General features: G+C 38.7%; 1 protein-coding gene across 1 annotated transcript in view; it reads left to right on the forward strand.

The window, feature by feature from the left end:
* Positions 1-22,485, forward strand: part of gsg1l (gsg1-like) — a 38,756-nt gene continuing 16,271 nt past the window's right edge. The window contains exons 1-3 of the mRNA XM_023273633.3: positions 1-571; positions 10,464-10,511; positions 17,740-17,892. Coding sequence (XP_023129401.1) covers positions 235-571; positions 10,464-10,511; positions 17,740-17,892 — 538 coding nt within the window. The 5' untranslated portion in view covers positions 1-234. The remainder of the gene's footprint in view (positions 572-10,463; positions 10,512-17,739; positions 17,893-22,485) is intronic.

The raw sequence follows: 22,485 nt of genomic DNA on the forward strand, positions 1-22,485 counted from the left end.
GCCGGTGCAGCAGCTCCATCTCTTCCCTCCGTGAGGCTGGAAGCTGCCAGATGTGCTGTAGATGGAAGAAGACATCCATCATTCACGGCTCTGCGTCGCTCTTCTCTCCGCTCTGAGGACAAACTGGCACCAAGAGGAGAAAAGACGAGGAGGAGACGCGCGTAATTTCCTCTGTGCGCCTCCGCCGCGCCATGCCGCTCCGCCGCTGACCGCCTCCGCCGCTCCGCGTCTTGGATGAACTTTCTGGCCGCCTGCGGGGACGCGGCCGGTCGCTCCGACATCATGAAGACGACGCGGAAATGTCGCGCCCTACTGTCGGTGGGTCTGAACCTGGTGGCGTTGTTCTTCTCCACCACCGCCTTCATCACCACGTACTGGTGCGAAGGAACCCAGCGCGTCCCCAAACCCAACTGCAGCAAGCAGCGGCACCACAACTGCATCGACTACGGCGTGAACGAGACGGACCAGAGCAAGGTGCACTACAGCTGGGAGACCGGGGACGACCGCTTCCTGTTCCGCCGCTTCCACACCGGCATCTGGTACTCCTGCGAGGAGAACATCCACGAAGCAGGTGGGTCCACGCGTCTGCAAAGTTGCTCCACAAAAAGGTGATCAGACGTCAACTGAGCGCATTTAGAAGCAGATGTTGTTCTGTGATGTTAATTCTCATGATTCAACATGTTGTCTGTGAGCAGCAGCGGAAGTTCATCACAGTTTCATTTACTACCTGAGAGCAAAGTCACGCTTCAGAGTCAAAATGAAGCGAACACGTCAGAAATGGTTTTTTTACGCGCCAAAAAGCAACATTTCTGTGCGTAAAACCGACACGGGGTCAATCCCTGTTTTAGCTAAAGTGTTGGACGTTTTTGTGTGTTTTTCTTGGTCGAGAGACAGATGTGGTGCGTTCAAGGTGCAGTGAACACTGCAGGAGCAGAGAAATGTCCTTGGTGTTGATTCCATGCAGGTTGATTGATGCGGATCATTTTATGAATGGAAATAAACGGAGGGTGAAGGATGGCTCGTCTCCAGAGTGTATAGAGTCACTTTTGAAGCAGAAATACGACTTTTTTGCCAGAAAAAAAATTAAGATTTGCTGTTGTTCTTTCACTTGCATTGAACATATTTTAATTTTGGGGTCCTGATCAAGGAAAAACAAGAAATCCCATGCTGCCAATTTGTACTTTCAGAGATTATGGAAAAAACATTTTATGTAATTTTATTGCTCAGACTAAATATTTAATCTAGAAAATAGTCACGAATGCAAATATTTGTTAGTTTCAGCCCCCCTTTTAATCTCACAAGCTCACTTTCCTGCTGTTTATGTTCTCAGCTTCAAGTTCATCAACTCCTACTGGAGAAAGTTCATTCCTTTGAAAATAAGCTCAGTAAATAATTTTACCCTCAAACACTATAAAACAATGAATTATGTTAATTAACATTTTACATCGTGACTGCTTTCATTATTCTCATCTGTTCATTTGTTTTTCTTTTTAATGGTCACTGTGAGGCTGAGATCAGAAGAAACAAACCTGATTAACTCCTACAGAGCAGTTTATTTATATAGCACCTTATCGTACACAGACGGTTATTTAAAATGCTTCACAGGCAAGTCTGAAACAAATAAAACATGTAAAATATGTAAAATAATAGCAAATTATTTTTTAAACTACAATTAAAGTGTTTTTTTTTGTTTTTGAAAAAAAATCTTATCACTGTGATTAAAATGCTTGAAAAATCGTCAAAACATAAAAAAATGATGTCAAAAACTAGAACAGGGAAAATATGTAAAATAACAGTAAATTGTTTAAAAAATGCAATTAAATGCTTAGAAAATGAATATTTTTCACATCTGAAATTTATTTGTAAATTGTTCAGAAGAAATTATTCAAGAAATTAAATTTAAAATGTTTAAATAATTCATTTTTACAGTGTACCCTGAATGAAATGCTCATAGTTGTAAAAAAATAAAATAAATAAAATAAAACACAACAGTATATTGTTTAAAAAATTCCAAGTACATTGTATTACTATTTATGTTGTATTTTTTACGGTATGGAATGACAAACACATAAATTGGTTAAACAGAAAAAGACAAAATAACATGTAAAATATAAAACAGGGAAAATTTGTAAGATAAGAGAAAATTTAAAGAAAAATACAAATAAAAAGTGTTTTCAAGAAATTACTTGTTTAAAGTTTACAGTGACTACTACAGTTTTTTTTACAGTGCACAATGCTTCTAAAATGATTAAAAATATCTGTAAAATGGTTCAAAAACTTAAAAATATACAAGAAATTACATTTAAAGTGTTGAAACAATTAATTGTTTTACAGTGTACCCTGACTGAAATGCTCAAAAAATTGTAACAAAAAGAAAAACGAACATGTAAAATATGAAGCAGAGAAAATCTGCTAAAATTAAAAAGTGTTTTAATAAATTCTTTTTTACAGTGTACAGTGAAAATGTTTGTAAAATAATTAAAAAAATAAAACGTAAAAGATAAAATCGTATAAATTTCAATTAACAGTAAGTTAAAACACGTTAAAGAGAAAACAGTAAAGATCTGTAAAATAACAGTAAATTATTTTTTAAGATTAAATTTTTTTACTTTTTTACAGTTTACAGCCACGAAAATACTCGTTCATTGATAAAACAAAATAAAAGAGAATCAAGTCAAGTTGCTTTGTCACACTATTAGGTTTTACAAAGGCATTAGAATTTACAGTTTTTTAAAATATTTTTGGAAAGCTGGGGCACTATTGTTAATATTTATCTATAACTTAACTTGTGGTGGGAAAAAAACTGCACTTGAAATCTTACTTTGAGGCAGGCTGAGGTATTAGCAGATATTGTGGCTTCACCTCCACACAGCTGTCATGTCGTCCTTCTTTACGCTCGGTCTGTGGTGAGAAGTGAAGCTGCTGGTGTGGCAGCTTTGTTTACAACCTGCAGTTCATCAGTGTCGCCTTCAATCCCCGGCTTTTTCCACAACGTCTTCCTCTACAGCTTCACGCTGAGCAGCCAGCACTATGAGGTAGTAAGTGATGAAAAACAACAGCTGGCTAATATTTTACTCAACAGTGAGGATATTGAAGATGAAAAATACAGTCTGTGTTTTTACTCTGAAAGACGTCGAGTATAACTACACCATGAAGACTAAGGAACACTCCAAGAAACTCTGAGAAAAGGTTGTTGAAAAGCACCAGTCAGAGGATGAAACAAAAACATTTTCAAGTCATCAAATATCTCTTGGAGTCCAGTTTAATCCATCATTAAGAAATGGAAGGAAAATGGAACATGAGTAAATCTGACTAGAGCAGGACGTCCTCAAAAACTGAGAGACCGAGCAAGAAAGAGACTAGTGAGGGAGGCCACCAAGACACCTATGACTCCTCTGAAGGAGTTCCAAGCTTCAGCAGCTAAGATGGGAGAGACTGTTCATACAACAACTGTTGTCTGTTCTTCACCAGTCAAAGCTTTATGGGAGAAAAAGAGAAAGACTCTGTTTGAAAAAGTTCAAAGTAAGTCTGGACTAGAGTTCACCAGAAGACATGTGGAGACTCTGAAGTCAACTGGAAGAAGGTTCTTTGGTCTGAGGAGACCAGAATGGAGCTTTTTGTCATGAGACGAGGCGCTGTTTTGAGACACTAATCTTTGCACATCATCACAAACACACCATTCTCACTGTGAAGCACAGTGGTAGCAGCATCATGACATGAAGCATGGTGGTAGCAGCATCATGACATGAAGCATGGTGGTAGCAGCATCATGACATGAAGCATGGTGGTAGCAGCATCATGACATGAAGCATGGTGGTAGCAGCATCGTGACATGAAGCATGGTGGTGGCAGCATCATGCTTCACATTAATGATGTATTTCATGATTAGAACTGATTTTCTAAATGTTCTCACCTGTTGCCTCCTGTCTCCATCCACACATCTGCTGCTCCAGGTATTTTCTCTGTTAAATATTAATCTGATATTGTGGTGTACAGGTTATACAGGGTCTCTCACCCAGAGGGTCGGGGGGTTTAGGGGAGGGGACAAGACCCTAGGAGAGGCACATGTGGTTTTGGTTCATCAGTCTATCTCTGGCTTAAGAAGAATAAAGTTGGCTTACTTGCAACTAGCTTGTTTCTACTTCTTGCTGCCACATTGGTGACCCCTGAGTTGAACATGACTGAACCGTCTTCGGAGAGTGTTTCATCGTCGACCTCGGCCGTGGACTCGGCTTCGACTTCCCTCCAACTCTCCCAGCCGGCCTCGTCCGCTACCGCGACCGCCGCAGTGAAGCTTCCGGACTTCTGGCAGAGCGACCCGGCTTCATGGTTCCAGCACATTGAGGCTTTATTCCATCTTCGTGGTGTGGACGCGGATGACTCCAGGTACTACTTGGTGGTTGCTGCCCTGGATCAGCAGTCCACTCGCCGGGTGATGTCGCTGCTGCGTAGCCCCCCTGACAGTGGGAAATACGCCGCTCTCAAGCAGCTCCTGGTGCGGAGATACTGTCTGTCTTCCGCGGAGAGAGCGGATAAACTCCTCAGCTTGTCCGGTTTGGGAGACTGTACTGCGGTGGACCTTATGGACGACATGCTCTCGCTCCTGGGCTCAGACGAAGGCGGTTTCCTTTTTCCTCATATTTTTCTGCGGCAGCTCCCGCGTGAAGTTCGGGCTGCTTTGGCTAACTCCCCGCTTCTAGCCGCTGGCGATTTCCGCGGCCTAGCAGAGGAGGCTGACCGTGTCCTGTTGGCTTCCAGACGGGTTACGGTCCAAAGTGCTACGATGGATCCCCAGCAGATGTCCCCAACGGACCCCGCGGTGGTTTCGGCTGTCAGCGCGAGGGCTCGGCGTGGGAGCCCCCTCTGTTTCTACCACCGGAGGTTTGGCGTCAAAGCTAGGCGCTGTGTCCCGCCATGTACTTTTGACTCTTCTGGAAACGCAGTGGCGGCTGTGGGCGCTGGTGACCGAGGTGAGCTGCTCTTTATTAATGACTCACTGACAGGACGTCGTTTTCTGATCGACTCTGGCTCTCAGAAGAGTTTGTTGCACCCCACGAGCCACGACATGGCGACCCGTGGTGGTTGCGGCCCACAGCTAAGCGCAGCTAACGGCTCTGCTATTGGCACTTTTGGTACAAAACGGACAACTGTTTGTTTCCACGGGCGTGATTTCGAGTGGGACTTTGTAGTTGCTTCTGTGACTGTTCCAATTATTGGTGCTGATTTTTTGTGTGCTCATGGTTTGTTGGTTGATGTTGCTAATCGTAGACTCATAGACGCTGTGACTTTTGCTACTTTTCCCTGCGAGTCTGGAGGTGTTGGGTCGTTTCCGCACGCAACTTTTTCAACGTCCGGCGATGTTTTTCAGAGCCTTCTTGCTGACTTTCCGTCTCTAACCACACCAGCTTTTTCCTCTGCGGTTGCTAAACACGGAGTGGAGCACTTCATTCCTACAAGTGGTCCGCCGGTTTTTGCGCGCGCACGGCGTCTTGACGCGGGAAAATTGGCCTGCGCCAAGGAGGAGTTTGCTACTATGGAGAGGTTAGGAATAGTGCGGCGCTCTAACAGCCCCTGGGCCTCTCCCCTTCACATGGTGCCTAAGGCTGATGGATCCTGGCGCCCATGCGGTGACTTTCGCCGTTTAAACAACGTGACAACTCCGGATCGTTACCCGATCCCTCACATTCAAGATTTTTCGGTTCGGTTGTCTGGTGCGTCCGTGTTCTCGAAAGTGGACTTGGTGCGTGGGTATCATCAGGTTCCGGTGCACGTAGATGATGTGCCTAAGACCGCAGTGATCACCCCATTTGGGCTGTTTGAGTTCCTCCGGATGCCGTTTGGACTCAAGGGGGCAGCGCAGACCTTTCAGAGGTTAATGGATTCGGTTTTGCGTGGTTTGTCGTTCGTGTTCGTCTATCTTGACGACATCTTAGTGGCCAGCTCGTCTCTGGAAGAGCACCACGCACACCTCAGAGAGGTTTTCCGGCGCTTGGATGCCCACGGCCTGATTGTTAACCCCGCAAAGTGCCAGTTTGGGTTGCCGGTGATCGATTTTCTGGGTCATCGGATTTCAGCAAGTGGCGCAGTTCCATTGCCAGCCAAGGTACAGGCTGTTACAGATTTCCCCCGCCCGGCTGTGGTTAAGTCTCTACAAGAGTTTTTGGGCATGGTGAACTTCTACAACAGGTTCATTCCGCACGCTGCCCATCTTATGCAGCCGCTTTATGATGGCTTGCGTTCTAAGAAGGCTACTGATCCTGTTGTCTGGACTTCAGAGCGGATTGTTGCTTTTGATGGGGCTAAGTCTGCCTTAGCTGAGGCAGCTCTCCTTGCTCATCCTGATCCGGATGCGCGTATTGCCCTGACAACGGATGCTTCTGATGTGGCAGTCGGGGCTGTGGTTGAGCAGCACGTGGCTGGTACGTGGCAGCCTCTCGCGTTCTTTAGCCGTAAGTTGCGGGACTGCGAGCGGAAGTATAGCGTTTTCGACCGCGAGTTGTTGGCTCTGTTTTTGGCTACCCGGCATTTTCGCTTTTTGTTGGAAGGTCGTTCTTTTACCGCTTACGTGGACCATAAGCCGCTGACGTTTGCGATGTCTAAAGTTACTGATCCCTGGTCAGCGCGTCAGCAACGTCATCTTGCGGCTATTTCAGAGTTCACGACTGACATACGTCACGTTGCCGGTAAATCCAATTCAGTCGCTGACTGTCTTTCACGCGTGCTGGTTTGTCCTGTGCTTCTCGGGACAGATTTTTCAGCTATGGCTGCGGAACAGGTCGAGGATGCGGATATCCTTGCCCTTCGCTCTACGGGTTCAGGGCTGAAGCTTGAAGAGACAGTGTTGCACGAAGGTGGTCCGACTCTCCTGTGTGATGTGTCCACGGGTCGACCTCGCCCCATAGTTCCGGCAGGTTGGAGGCGGCGGGTATTTGACTCCGTGCACTCTCTCTCGCATCCTGGTGTGCGCGCGTCAGTTAAACTGGTCAGTTTCCGTTTCGTTTGGCCAGGTTTGCGCAAAGACGTTAGGGGATGGGCAGCTTCTTGTGTTGCGTGCCAGCGTGCCAAGGTGCATCGGCATACTAAAGCTCCTCTTGAACCGTTTCCGATCCCTGCCAGACGTTTTGATCATGTGCATGTGGATCTGGTCGGCCCACTCCCATCTTCGAGGGGTTTTACTCATTTGCTCACTATGGTGGATCGTACTACAAGGTGGCCTGAGGTGGTTCCCCTCTCATCCACCGCATCGGCGGATGTGGTTGGTGCTTTCCTCTCGGCCTGGGTTGCCCGTTTTGGTGTTCCCTCGGATATTACTTCTGACCGGGGCCCCCAGTTCATTTCAGAGCTTTGGACAGGGATGGCGCGCTCCCTAGGGGTGCAAGTTCACCGTACAACAGCGTACCACCCTCAGGCTAATGGGCTATGTGAACGTTTCCACCGTTCTCTTAAAGCGGCTCTGCGTGCTTCCCTTGTCGGTGACAGCTGGGTGGACCGTTTGCCGTGGGTCCTTCTCGGGTTGCGTTCAGCCCCTAAGGAGGATCTCGATGCGTCTTCTGCAGAGTTAGTTTTTGGTCAGCCGCTTCGTATTCCGGGTGAGTTTTTGTCAGAAGCAGCAGCTCCGGTTTTCCGCTCCTCTATGGACAGTTTTTTGTCCGGCGGCTCTTCGGCTCCTGGTCCAATGCATCATTGTTTTCCGCGGTCATTTGTGCCTTTGGCACTCAATTCGGCTCGTTTTGTTTTTGTACGCCGCGATGCCCACCGCTCCCCCCTCCAGCCTCCATATGATGGTCCATTTCGTGTGCTTGATCGAGGTGCCAAGGGTTTTCTGTTGGATATGGGTGGGCGTAAAGAGTTGTTAACTGTGGATCGCCTTAAGCCGGCCTACATTGTAGCAGGTGAGACTGTGTTACCCGGTCAGGTTCCCCGTCGTGGCCGTCCTCCTACCAGACCTTTGGCTCTGTCTCCTGCTGCTGACTGTGTCTCCCCGCCTGTGATGGACCATACTGTTCCTGTGCGCTCCACTGATGACCACTCTGTTTTGCAGGTTCCTCGCCCTGACTCCGTGGTTCGGCGCAGTCGTTTCGGCAGGCCTATTAAGCCCCCGTTGAGAGACTGATTTGTTTTTGTGTGCCATGTTCCCTTCTGGGTGTTCGGGGGGGAGCTGTGTGGTGTACAGGTTATACAGGGTCTCTCACCCAGAGGGTCGGGGGGTTTAGGGGAGGGGACAAGACCCTAGGAGAGGCACATGTGGTTTTGGTTCATCAGTCTATCTCTGGCTTAAGAAGAATAAAGTTGGCTTACTTGCAACTAGCTTGTTTCTACTTCTTGCTGCCACAATATTAATTATTCCTGCTGCTGCCCGATAAGAGGAAGTTTTTCTGCCAGCCCTGCACAGGAATTATTAATCAGCCTGCTTCTTGGTGAGGTCCAGTTTGGACGGCCGCTCCATGGTTTCAGGGTTACTGTAAAATAAAGAAAATAGTTTTAAAGCTCACATGTTGATCTCTGGAAGTTCTTTTCTTTAGTTTAATGTGAGGGAAACTGCATGTTAGAAGTTAAATTAAAGGCGGAGGACATTGCCTAAACAACTATCGATGCAGCTCGAAGTTGAGTTTGAACCTTTTGACCTGTGTGGGTCTGACTGTGATTCAGTATCTGCAGATGTTTTGTGTAATCGAGGCCACCTGGTCAGTTAAAAGTTAAATTAAAACATCCTGACGGCTTCAGCTTACCGCCTTCATTACATCATGACTGGCAGCAGCGCTTGTAAGAAGCTCAAACTGACTCTGCTGCTCTAAGAAGAGGCTTTAACTCACTCAAAGTTCACTTTCTCACACCAAAGTGTTCTTTTTTAATGTTTGTGTCTGTCAGCAGCGACACATTTTCAGGTTTAATTTACTACAGAACTAAAAACTTCCTTCACATCCTTGGTTATTTGCATTAAGATGGGCATCTGAATAAGTATGAAAAGCTGATTTTATACATTATTTTTCTATTTTTGTGCAGCTCCACTCCTGTCCAGTAGGTGGCAGTAATTAATAGCATTTAACTGATATTTCACAGATTTTTCCTGTTTTGTTAAATGTCAGAAAATATCGAATAAAATCACAGAAAAAAATGTAATAACTAGTATTTTTATCTCACAAAATTGCACTTTTTACTACATTTGAATCAGCATGAATTTTAGGGTTTTACAGATATGTGCTGTTTTATAAAGGAAAAAATTATTGACATTAAGGATTTAAATATTTCTTTTTAATTGTTATTTTACAAACTTTTCCTGACTTGTAAAATCACAGATAATAACTAATAAAATTATAAAAAAATATGAAAAAATAATGACTTAAATAGTTTACTGTAAAAAAATCTGTGCATAATGTCCACATAAACAATTATTTTTTTACAAATAGCAATTCATTTTTTATAACTTGTAATTATCAAGAAAGGTGTAAGTAAAAAAGTACTTATTTTAATGCATTTAAATAAATTATTTTATCTTTTTTTTACAGCTTATTGCTGTTATTTTTACAGTTTTTACAGTGTTTGAATTATTTTTGTGGAATCCATGCTGCCAGTTTTTTTTTAAGTTTTTTATTTTACATTGCACCTGTCAGAGTGCATCATGGGTAATGTAGGCACTAGTAGCCTGTCTGACAAAATAATAAGTGTTTCTTGGTGTAGTGCTCTTTAAATGCCTGTAAATGCTGATCATTGTTATTTATTTTGACCAATATTTTTGCTAATGAATATGGTTGTTTAGTTTATTAGTAGAAAAATTACGTTTTCTTCTTATTTTTGTGCGTAAAGTTTCAGCTGGCTGCTGAGTTATTGATCCGGAGACTCACCTGTAGAAGTGAAGTTGCTGTTTTAAAGAACCGTTAGTTCTCATTAGAGTCGCAATGAACCATAAACGACGAGGAGCAGCGATTAGACGGAGCCCAGAATAATGAAAGTAAAACACCAGAAGCAGCTTCATCCTGATGAGCAATTTGGATGAATACTGATACAGATGCTTTAATTACGTTCTAGATTCTTAATCAGACGCTGCAGCGGCTCCAGTTTTCACCTTTTGTGAGGTAGTTTTGTGTCTATTTATAAAGTCATTTTATTTCTCTTTATGGATATCTTTTGTCTTTTTGTTGTCATTGTGTGTCTCTTTGTAGGAATTGTGTAGATCTTTATAGATATTTTTAGTCTCTTTGTGGTCAGTTTGTGTCTATTTTTTAAAAAATTAAAACGTTATTAACTGCGTCATCCAGACAGTAAAGTGAAGCTACAAACTGAAATCAGTCTGATGACGTTCAGGACGTCTTTGTTTGCAGCGTCGACTCCTAACTCGCTCATTTTCTCTTTTTTTCTTTCTTCACCTTCTGCTTTCATTTCCCCTCTGATCACTCCATCCTTTCCCTCTCCTTCCTCCTCTTCCTCCTCTATCTTCCCTCCGTCACCTCTGTCTGTCCTCTCAGGTGAAAAGTGTCGGAGCTTCATAGATTTGGCGCCGGCGTCCGAGAGAGGTGAGTAATGACCGTCATTAGACTCCACCTGTTCTCCAGGTCGACGGAGGAAACAAAAAAACATCCAGTATAAACACGTCTCTGTTGAGTTTGGAAGCTGCTGGATGTTCAGCTGAATCTCTAAATGCACCAGAGATGTTTCTTTAGGCCTTAAAGCTTGAGAATCAGAACAGGAAACACCACGTCTGGCTGCAAGAAGCTGGAAATTAACGCCCAGGTGGGATTTGTTAGCTTGATTTTTAGCTTGACTCACGTGCAGAACACTCAAAAAACAGTAAATACAAGTTATTTAGTCCCACTAGGGCATAAAATGTTTTCTAAATGCAGATTCAGCAGAGTTTTCTTTAGCTTTGGTGCAGTTTGAGCGTGGAAACGGCAATTTGAAGGGCAACAGCGACTTAAGACAAGAATAATTATCTTTGATTTTTAAATTAATATCTCCACTGGTATTCACTCAGTTCCAACCAAATGTGTGGGTTTTTTTGTAGGAACTGTTTCCTTCCTAAAATTAGATCTGGAGCTGAAATAGTCCAGGATGTTTTTTTTTTTTCCAGGAAGGACTGTTTTGATTTCTTTGACAGTTTCTGAAGGTGAAGTTTCCGTGACCATTTTAAAACATATTTTAAAAAATGCATGTTTTTGCATGATTTTTTTCAACAAGAATCCATTACCTGAACCGGAGCAGCTGTGAAATCTGCATGAATCTGCAGGAACGACTCTGATGATCAGTCTTCTGCTGTCTGCTGTCACTTCTGATTCCTGGAAGTTATTGAAGCCTCACAGAGAATCCAGATCTGGAGCTAATTTAAAAAGTCGTCACCTGGATTCAGAACATGAAAAGCTTCGTTCTCCTGTATAATAAAAGACTTGTGCAGAAAGCGTGCTGCATAATGAGGAACTGTGCTGCTAAATGCAGATTATTCTCTCGCTGTTTGTCTCCTGCAGCGTCCAGAATAAAGGGAATATTCTGCTTCATGTGGGCGTCGCTGCTGATTCTCTGTTTCATGCAGAGCAGGTAGTTAATAATGGAGGTTTCATCTGCAGAAGCCGTCTGGATGAAGAGACGAGCAGGTCGACCTTGATTCTGTCGTTAATCTGCTGTTTTATAACTCACAGCTGCTCCAAGTCTTAATGAGACCAACACCAAAAAATTAATTAGAAAGAAACAATCAGATATAAAAGAAAAAACAAAACAGGACCAGACGAACCTGACTCGGCTCAGTTTTCTGCTAATTTTGGGGAAATTTTTCTGCTTATCTGAAACCTTCATGAACATTTTTTATGTCATCTAAATTTTTCTGTCCAGAATTATTTGATTTTCAGTCAGTTAAACTTTATTTGTGCTGCAAACAACAATCTGTAGTAACGTAAGAATATTTAATAAATAAATTTAATAAAACTCAATGAAATGGGTTCAGAAAATTTAACCCTGTGAAACCCATTGTTGCAAAAATAGATATTTTTTTCTTATTAATTTTTCTTATTTATTCTTATTCTTATTATTATTATTATTATTATTATAAATGTATATTATTATAAAAACTATATTGTTTTTGCATTTTTTTGATATTTGAGTTTTACAGGGATAACATAAAAATAATTTAAAAAATAGATAAAATTAGATAAGCAGACTAAAACATAAAAATACAATATCAAAAAAATAGATTAAAAATTAAATAAAATTCATGTAATGAAAAACTGGTTTAAAAATTTTAAATTAAGTAGAAATTAAAAATAAGTATAACTTAGTGTAAGAGACGGTGATCTATTGTAAAACAAAAATATTTAATGAATAAAGTTGATAAAACTCAATGAAATATGTTAAAGCACAACATACAAATATTACAAAAAATAGATAAGATTAGATAAACCCACTTAAACATAAAAATACAAGGTTAAAAAAATTGATTAAAAACTAAATAAAAATGATGTGTTGAAAAAATGGGTTAAAAACTGTAAAGTAAAAAATAAATATAAATTGTGTAAAATTTTGTCCTAAAATAAGAATATTTAATGAATAAAATTGCTAAAACTCAATAAAATAGGTCAAGAAAGCACTCAGTAAAAATAAACTAGAAATTAGATAAAGACAAAATGCAACGAGATAAGAAAATATAGATTAAAGTAATGAAATAAGATGAAAAATTAAAGAAATTTAAAAGGCAAAACAAGAAATAAAATTAATAAAAACTTGAAACAATTATTTTAAATGACAATCTTTTTTTAGCAGAATTGTTTTGTGTTTATGTAGATTTGCATCAAAATTCACAAAAATTTAATTATGTGTCTGATTTGATCCATTATTTTCTCTTTTTTTCCCTTTGAAAACACAAAAATAATCATTTTTTCTCAACTAAAACTAAATTGAAAGATAAATCAGAAATGCAGAAGATTTACCTGTAAATAAAATCTAAAATATTAAACCAGGATGAGATAAAATGAACCGTTTAATCAGCCGTCTGATGGTGAATCACCTTTAATTAGTTTCTTCTTTTTAATTAATTAACCAACAGAGAACAAATGAATGTCTGAACAGCTGATGAATGATTTTGTTTTTCATTTAGCAAATAAAAAAAAGAAAAAACATCTTCAGAGTGAAGATCAGTAGTTTTTAATGTGAATCTTTAGCAGAAATGATGAAATAGTTAATCTTTGTGTTAAATTAACTAGAGGAAAAAAGAGACTAATTAAAGATGTAATGAGTTTTGTTTCTACTGCTCAGATACATATTCAATAAGATCCAACTGGGAGGAAATTATCATTAGAGTTTGGCGGTGAGGATTTTTCCTCTAAGGTGTTTTGAAACAGCTGAGTTTATTTATTTAAAATTAAAGCTGCAGCTAACGAGGAACCAGTGACTCAAATAATTTCCATGTTGCTCCGAGTGAATCTGATAAATCAGAATGTGACGGGAAGAAAACAAGAGTCTGCACATGTCTGTCAACAGTTAGTTTAACTTTATTTTTTCAGCAGGTTTTATACATTTTAATGTAGCTCAGAGTGCAGTTGATAGAAAATGTAAACATGAATGCATAAAAAATGATTAAAAAGACAAATAATTAAAATAAAGTCATCAAAACGCAGCTAAAAATTAGTTTAAAAAACAACAGCCTACAGTCAAATTATAAAAAAAAAAATTAAATAAAATTTATAAAACTCAGTAAACAGTAAAATAATGCACAACTGGATTAAAAACTCTGTAAATTAAGAGTACAAAAAAGATTTTAAAAATGACAAGGCAAAAAAAATTCTGTAAAGTAATAAAATTTGACTAAATGGAACAAAAAATTTAAAAATGTATATAAATATATAAAAAATAAGCATAAAAATGATACAAAACATAATGAAGAGACACAGAAAAAGAAAAACTAAAAATTCTGTAAATTAAGAAGACAAAAAAATGAAATTTAAATAATAAAAAGTAAATCAGAATCAGCTTTAAATGCGAAGCATGAACACAACATGCAAGGAATCTGATTTCGGCTGTTGACGTCACCCCAGGAATAAGGGAAGATAATAATAATAATAATAATAATTATTATAATAATAATAATAATAATAATAATAATAATAATAATAATAATAATAATAATAATAATGGTGATGATGATAATAAAACTACAGAAAGAAGAAGAGGGAAATAAAATTGTGATAATAAAGATAAATATAACACAATATATACAGATATTTACAAGCTAGAAAGGAATATATAAACACAGTAGTGCAAAATAAATGAATAAAAATATTATAAAACTGAATAAATAAAAATTCAACAACAATCTACAGCAAAGTAAGAAAATATATGGAATAAAATTGATAGAACTTGATAAAATAAATTAAGAAAGAGCAACAAAGCAATAAAATAACAGTTAAAAATATTATTTATCATTTTTCAATGTTCAAAAAGATAACAGAAAAATAATGTTTGTTTTTTTTTTTGCTAATTGAAATGCAGTTAAACTGTCTAAGTTCATGACCAAACATTGTAAAAGAACAAATTACCATTTACATTTTTTTATGTTTACATTATTCACAGTAAAACAATAAAAAAAATTGGCAGATTTAAATACACTCAAGAAAATTGTAATTTTATAGTCAAAGTTATAAAAGAAAAAATTCTAATTTAATAATGTAGAATTTGGATGTGGATGTTATTAACGGTTTTGGCTGTTTTTTGACACTTCATTTTTTTCTGTTATTTTACTAAATGTTATCTGTAATTTGACAAAACAGAGGAAATATGTAAAACAACACACCTTTTTTAAATCTTTAATATATATAATTTATTCAAGTAACTATATTTTTATATATTTGAATACAGATTTTCAATAATTGAACAAAAAAGAAAAAATCTGTGAAATTTGCAGTCAAAATCTATTTAAAAATGTTCATTTTTACAGTGTGGAGGCAATAAAGCACCAGTAGCAGCTAACGGGGCTCCCAGATCTGAACATGAAGCACACGAGGGAAATAATTAAACTTGTCAGCAAGAAACAACGGGATAAACTGGAGCTGGAGGCAGAAAAACCTCCAGAAACTTGGACGTTAATGTAGTTTTAGATTCAGAATAAAACCGGAGAAGCTTCAGAAATCAAGAGTAGCTGCTCTCTGCTGTGATTTCTCCATCTTCTCTTTAAATTCCACTCCTCTGTTTCCAAATCTGTGTTTTGTGGAGAACACTTTGCATGCAGAAGCCGATCCTGCGTCGCCAGGAGATGAATTTTGGCAGCTCCGGGATCCCGTAGCTTCCCTCCAAAATTGAAAAGTCGGCCTGCAGCTTCACCTCATCGCTTTAATCCTGTTTAATTCTGAGAGGAGCCGCTGCCTTTCAGGAATAATACGTCCCTGGGGCGGCTCTGCTCTCAACATGTTTCCTCCTCTGATGAGCAGGTGGAGGAATCGAACACACCCTCCTCCTCCGGTGGCCCATCAGGAACTCATATCTCACCTGCATCTGAGTGTCGGAGGACAAACATCCATCAGCAGTTTGTGGGTTTATGTGACGCCAGAGGCCAGAACGAACAGACCTCAGAGGACGGAAACACAACAAATCTGATTTTCACATGTTTCTGTGCAACGGACAGAAGTAGAAAATCAATAATTTAACCAACAGAACAAACTGACTGTGGAAAACATGCAGTGAAACATCCGTCAACCTTTAACCCTCTCAGGAACAAACAGTTTTAGCAGCAAAAAGGCTCCATTTTATACAGAAATGTTCTTTTTAACTGACTTGATATGTGTTTATTATTCCTATACCGCTTCGTTTATTCTACACTATGAACCATGAGTTTCTTAAGACAATTTTTAGCTGTAATTTTTTAACCAATTTACTATTAGCTTACAGATTATTTTCCCAGCTTTCTTAAATTACAGATAAGTAAAATCACTGAACAAAAAAAATGTTTATTCATATATTAACTGTTTTAAAAAAGAAGGTTTATATATATAGTTAAATATATTATTTCTCATTTCTCAATGTTCAAAAAGTTTTCTTTCAATGACTGAAGACAGCTGAAAAATTATGTTTTTTTTTGCTAATTCAAATACAGTTAAACAGTCTGATTTTATGAACAAACATTGTAAAAGAACCAATTATCATTTAAAAAATGTTTTTGATGTTGACATTAAAACTCCAAAAATATATTTTTGGAGATTATTTTTGTAATTTAATAAAACTGGAAAAATCTCTAAAATGACATTATATAACTAGAAAATTCCAGATTTTCAGTCTTTTTACACTGAATAAAGTACTAAACTCAGTCATACTGTTGTAGCCTTGATGTATACTTGTGGGTTTTTCTGATAAAACACACTTGAAAAGGACTCATATGGAAATATACTTACTTAAATAGTCAAATAAATTAACTGTAGAAAACTAGAGTTCAGGGATTTAACATTTTTGTTGAGAAAATTAACACATTTGAACTGAAAACTCACTGAATTCATCCATGTGTGTCCTCTACCTCTCAGTTTCTACCATAATTTAATTAACTGAGACTAATCAGATGTTCCTCGGTTCACCTCATCGGGACTCTGTGTAGAAAACCTTCACTTGTTTGACGAGTTTGAACTTGTGACCTTCAGGAGGTTCTTGAGCGCTGCAGCGATATCCCACGAGCCTCTGCAGCTTCACTTTGATTTCGTCTTCTGGCATCGATCCCAGACCCTGTATGTCGTCTGAATGACAACACCTGCTCAGCTCACACTCAAGACGTTCAGCTGACGCCTGTTTGATGCCGAAACACAAAACTCTGGAGTGTTGTTCATCTAAACTGCAGTTATGCTGTCTGTGCAGCAGAGAATGCGATGTTTACTGAGAAAGATGAGTTTTAAAGTGAAGGAGGAGGACTGAAATGAAATGAAATGGTCTGAAACAAGATGCATCTTTATCACTGTAGACATTTAAGGGAGGGTTCAATTAATAAAAAAAAATTTTCTGCCCCATTTGACGCCATTAAATGTGGCTCGTGTTTATTTTACTATGAAAAAATAACAAATAAATCAACATACTTTAATTTAAACTCACTACACATGTTATAATGTTCTCAAAAGACGTGCAGTTTAAAAAACTAATTTCTTTAAAAATTTTGAACCAGGTGCTTCTCATTTTTAGCCAAGGACTGTTAACTTTTCATTAATTACAACTGTTGCAGGTCAATATTTATTTGCTTGAAGAGGCTAAATAAATAAAATCTTCCTACAGCTAATAAACGACTCAAATATGTACTTTTCACCCTCCTGGGAAGTTTTTTTTCTTTTATCACTATGCAACATTGAATTGTAGTCAATATAATTTCACTTTTTAAACAAGAATTTACAAGAAAAAGATACTGCCACCACCATGCTTCACTTCATGATGCTGCCACCACCATGCTTCACAGCATGATGCTGCCACCACCATGCTTCACATCATGATGCTGCCACCACCATGCTTCACATCATGATGCTGCACCACCATGCTTTACTTCATGATGCTGCCACCACCATGCTTCACATCATGATGCTGCCACCACCATGCTTCACATCATGATGCTGCCACCACCATGCTTCACATCATGCTGCAGCCATGTTTACTCTGTGGTGAGCTGCTCATGCGATGCTTCAAAGGAACTCCTAGTTCTGTTTATCATTTTTGAAAACATCAAAATCATCAGAGACTGTGTAGAGAAATAAAGAACTTTATCTTATCTTATCTTATAACTAAGTTGTGTTGTGTTATTTGTAGGTGTGTTGTGGTTGTCGGTGGTGTCCGAAGTGCTCTACATCCTGCTGCTGGTGGTCGGATTCAGCCTCATGTGTCTGGAACTTTTCCACTCCAGCAACGTCATCGACGGACTCAAACTGAACGCCTTCGCCGCTGTCTTCACCGTCCTGTCTGGTAAGATGGAAGCCTGATAACACATGCAACACCTTCTTCTTCTTACCTTCTGAGATGTAGAGATGTAGGTTTAGTTAATCTACTGCAAAGATGTAATGCAGAGATGTTAAGATAAAGTTTTAATGATTTTAGACTGGCTTCCATCTTGATGTTTGTACCTGGTTGACATAGATTTCACACTTGGTTGCTGATTGCTTTTAGACTTATATTGGACATGGTTTTGGACTTCTTTTGGACTGATATTGGACTTTTCTAACTTGCTTTGGACTGGCCTAAATCTTGATTTTAGAAAGGTTTTGGATTTGATTTTGACTGGTTTTGGACTGGTTTTAGACGAATTATGGATCTGGTTTTGGACTTATTTTAAAATGGTGAGGTTAGACTTGGTTTGGACTGAGTTTTAAATGGTATCTGTCGTGGTTCTGGACTGAGCTCAGGTGGGTTTTGACTGATTTAGGACTGTTTCAATTTAGATTTTTGACCTGGGTTTTGGACTTGGTTATAGACTAATTCCAGAGCTGGTTCAGATGACTGATTCAGCTGGTTTCGGTCTTGGTTTTGGACTTGTTTTGGGCCCATTTTAGATTTGGCTGACTTGGTTTTGGAGTGGCTTTTGAATGGTTTTAATTTTGACTTTTGAGACTAGGTTTGGGTGGATTTTTGACGCGTTTCGGACCAGTTTCAATCTTGATTTTAGACTAGTTTTACACTGATTATGAACCTGCTTTTGGACTGAGTTTTACACGGTATCAGAACTGACTTTGGACTGGGTTTAGATGTTTTTGGGTTTTTTTGCCTTTATTGATAGGTGCAGTGGAGACAGACAGGAACGGACGGAGAAGAGTTGGGGGAAGACATGCAGCAAAGGGCAGGAATCGAACCCACGCCGCTGTGTCGGGGACCAGCCCTGTACATGGGTGACCTGCTTAACCTGTTGAGCTATCAGGTCACCTGGATTTAGATGGGTTCTTGGCTAATTTTTGCCTGGTTTGAGAGCTGTTTTAAAAAGATTTCAGTCTGGGTTTGGGACTGCTTTCAATTAGTTTTGGACTGAGGTGTATAACTGGGTATATAAATGGTTTTGGATTGAGTTTATATTGTTTTTTTAATTCTTTGGTTGCAGTTTTTACCAGAACTCAAATGTGTTGTTCATCCTAAAATACCATGTGTTAATCTGCTGTACTGATGAAATTCTGAGGCTCAGAAATGATGGAAAAAGTCCCTTAAAAAAGTGATAAATCTGGACCCACCTCTATGCAAATATTCATAGAATGAAGGTAAAACTTTGCTTCAATAAATAGAGTTACTACAGATGATTCTAAGGAGGTCAGAGTTTTGTTTTTTTTTTGTTAAAGATTTGGTTGATTTTTACCAGACTGACCCTCCTGTAACACACTTTGAGATGCTGAGATTTACGAGCAGAGCTGCAGATTTGCGAGGCTGGTCGGGGTTAGAGGTTATCCCCTGGAACCCTTCACTGTGACGCTGCCAAGGATTTTTCTCCCAACTCCTGTTAAACCTCTTACACAAGAACTTGGCTCAGCGTCTGCCGTTCGTCTGCTGCTCTCAGACTCTCTAAAGGACGTCTGCAGCACAACGCCGGATCTTTTTATACCACAGTTTACAGACTCTGAAGCTACAATTATCGCTCCGGTTCCTCAGCCAGCTCACTACATCTGAGCTGAATCACATTTCTAAATAACATAAAAACTGACGAACGTTCTTCATCAGCTAAATGTTTTTTGGAATATGTTGGGAATCAGTATATGGCAAGCATAGGAGATGCAGCTTTAGTCAGAGAAACAGGACTATGGCTTGATTTTAACAAATAAAGCACATGCAGAGTGACAAAAGTAGATCAACAAATATCCCAAAAAGTGAACAGTGAGGTTAAAATCAGTAAAATAAAATTGCAAACATTTACGTTTTGTCAGTGTTTCAGCTGCGTTCAGGCACTTTGAAACCCAGAACGGGAATGGCATCATCGTATGCATCAATTTAACTCTCCTCTGTCGCATTTTTCTTCACTGTAAATTCATTTTTTCACTGCAATATAAAGTCCTGCACCTCGGTGGAAACAGAACAACCATGAAGAAGGAGAGACAACTTCAGAGCTGTCGTCTGTGCAGAACGACAGTAATATTGTCACAAAGATGGAAAAAAATGACCAAAAAAAAAAAAAATGCAGAAGTAACTGGCAGAAAAAATCTATAGATTGCAAGATGCAAAAAAATAACATACAAACACACAAAAAAAAAAAAAAAAAAAAAAAATCATGTTTTGGGTCTGTCATAGATTTACTGAAGGTCTTCTGGAGATATGACAAAATCTGCTGGGTCAAAAATATACAAACAGAAATACTAATACTTAGTCAAATGTCCCTTCTGGTTTCAAGCTTCGGTTTATCTTTTACTCCTCTGAACAGAATTGGTGAATGCTTGATGATAGGTTTGGTGTTGTTGGGGTTAAAGGCCTCACCTTCTCTCCTCCAAACATATTTCTGATCAGTTTTTGTTCCATCTGACTTCAGAACTTTCCTCCAGAAGGCCTTTTCTTTGTCCTTGTGATCAGCAGCAAACTTGAGTGGAGCTTTAAGGTTCTGCTTCTAGAGGAAGAACTTCCTTCTTCATGGAGCCTCTCAGCTCATGTTGATGTAAAACATTGTGGACACTGACAGTTGTGTTCCAGCAGCTTATCATTCATTCAGACCTGCTTTTAGCTGATTCCTGGTTGACTCTTTACCATCCTGACTGATCGTCTCTCAGCAGCAGGTGATAGTTTGTGTTTTCTTCCTGATGATGGCAGCAACACAACTGGACCATGAACTTTATCCTGACAAACAGATGATTACAAATGACTTTCTTAATTTTTTTTTAGTCAGTGATTTGCTTTTTCAGATCTTTGCTGAGCTCCTCAGACTTTCCCACTGTAGTATTTGAGTCTAATGAGTGGATCTAATGGGTTCTGTTTAAACTGGATCAGAGAAGTCAGCAGCTGTAGTCAATTGTAGTCACTCACAAGAAGTTAGAAGTCCATGAAACTAAGAACATTTGATTAACACAACTCTCTACATCGCCAGAATTGATAATTTAAGTAGCTGTTTGTGTATTTTTGATCAGCAGATTTTGTCATATTTCAAGAAAACCTTTAATAAATCTGTGAAAGAACCAAAATGCCTGATTGTGTTTGTAACAAAGGTTCATGTTCATCATTCCTTCATAGAAAAATTGGAGTTAAAGGAGTCTATAGAGACTCAAGACTGACGTGATATACATCGTCTTTACAAGTGGATGTAAACTGTTGTTTATGACTGACCATAAAGACCTTTTTTTCTGTTATTTTACTAGTTATTAAGTGTAATTTAACAAAACAGATGAACTCTGTAAAATAACAGTAAATAGTTTAGAATCTCAGTCAGTTTGGACCGACAAGTTCCTGACATGCTGTCTTACATCTACTGTAGATGATCTTCACCTGACTAGATGTTTACAGCTTTTTGTCATGTGACCTGCACACATTCACACTAGTTTCTTTATGTCTGAGTATAAATCTGAGTTTTATTTCCTGATTAGAGACATGTAGCTGATCTATAACTGCTGTATCGACTCCCTCACTGCGGCTGCTTCTGATTTATTGTAAATTCATGACTGATTACGTCTCCGTCTCTAATTGATTGGAGCGCCATATTAAATCAATTGATTCTGCATAATGACTAATTATGATAATTACACGTGTGCTGATTTATTACTGAGCCGCGACTCACACATGAAGTGATTTACGGCTGTTTTGTCTGTGGTAATTATGGCTTCAGATTATCTTGTGCTCTTGTTATGTAAGAGCAAGAATCAACGCTGGTTTTTGCTCAGGAAGTTTGTCCTGAGCTAGAAGAAGGTCACACATTCATTAAAATGCACTCTTTATGGGAGATGATAGGTTTTTATTTGTTTATTGACTGAAAGGAGAATTTTTATGTGTGATGCTGCTTATAAACAGCTGTGGAGTGTCTGAAGGTCCTAAAAAGTCTTTAAAAAAATTAAATTCACCTCCAAATATGCTATTAAACTGTCTTGAATTTATTTTCTTGTCTGGCATTTGTGTTAAAGTTAGTTAGAAGTTGATTTTAAAATCCGACTGGCTTCCAATCACGTTATAAATCAGTAAACTCACCAGAGTTTATGATAAAGTTGCTCATAAAATCATAATGAACAAATATCAATTTTAGAAAAAACTTAAATGACTTAATTATTCCTAATTAGTCAAACTCGTCACCCTGTAGCTCTCTGTGCCCAAGTCATATTTATTGATCAGCTTTATTCCATTAATTTCCATTTTTGTCTCACACAAAACAATGAAACACAATCAAACATTTAATAATTATATGCTAATTAAGGTCTTAAATTAGATCTAATTTTGTTAATTTAGCAATGTTTATTTTTCTATAAAATAACAACAGATATCTGTAAAATAGCGGTCAATTCTGACCATTTCGACAAGCAGCCTTCTGCATTGTGAAAAAAAATTAAATCATGTAAACAAAACTAAACTAAAAAAAAATCTTAAAAAAACAAAACAAGACAATTGAAAATCTGGCAG

The sequence above is a fragment of the Amphiprion ocellaris genome, chromosome 19 (genome assembly GCF_022539595.1).
Source record: "Amphiprion ocellaris isolate individual 3 ecotype Okinawa chromosome 19, ASM2253959v1, whole genome shotgun sequence".
NCBI classification, from domain to species: Eukaryota; Metazoa; Chordata; class Actinopteri; family Pomacentridae; genus Amphiprion; species Amphiprion ocellaris.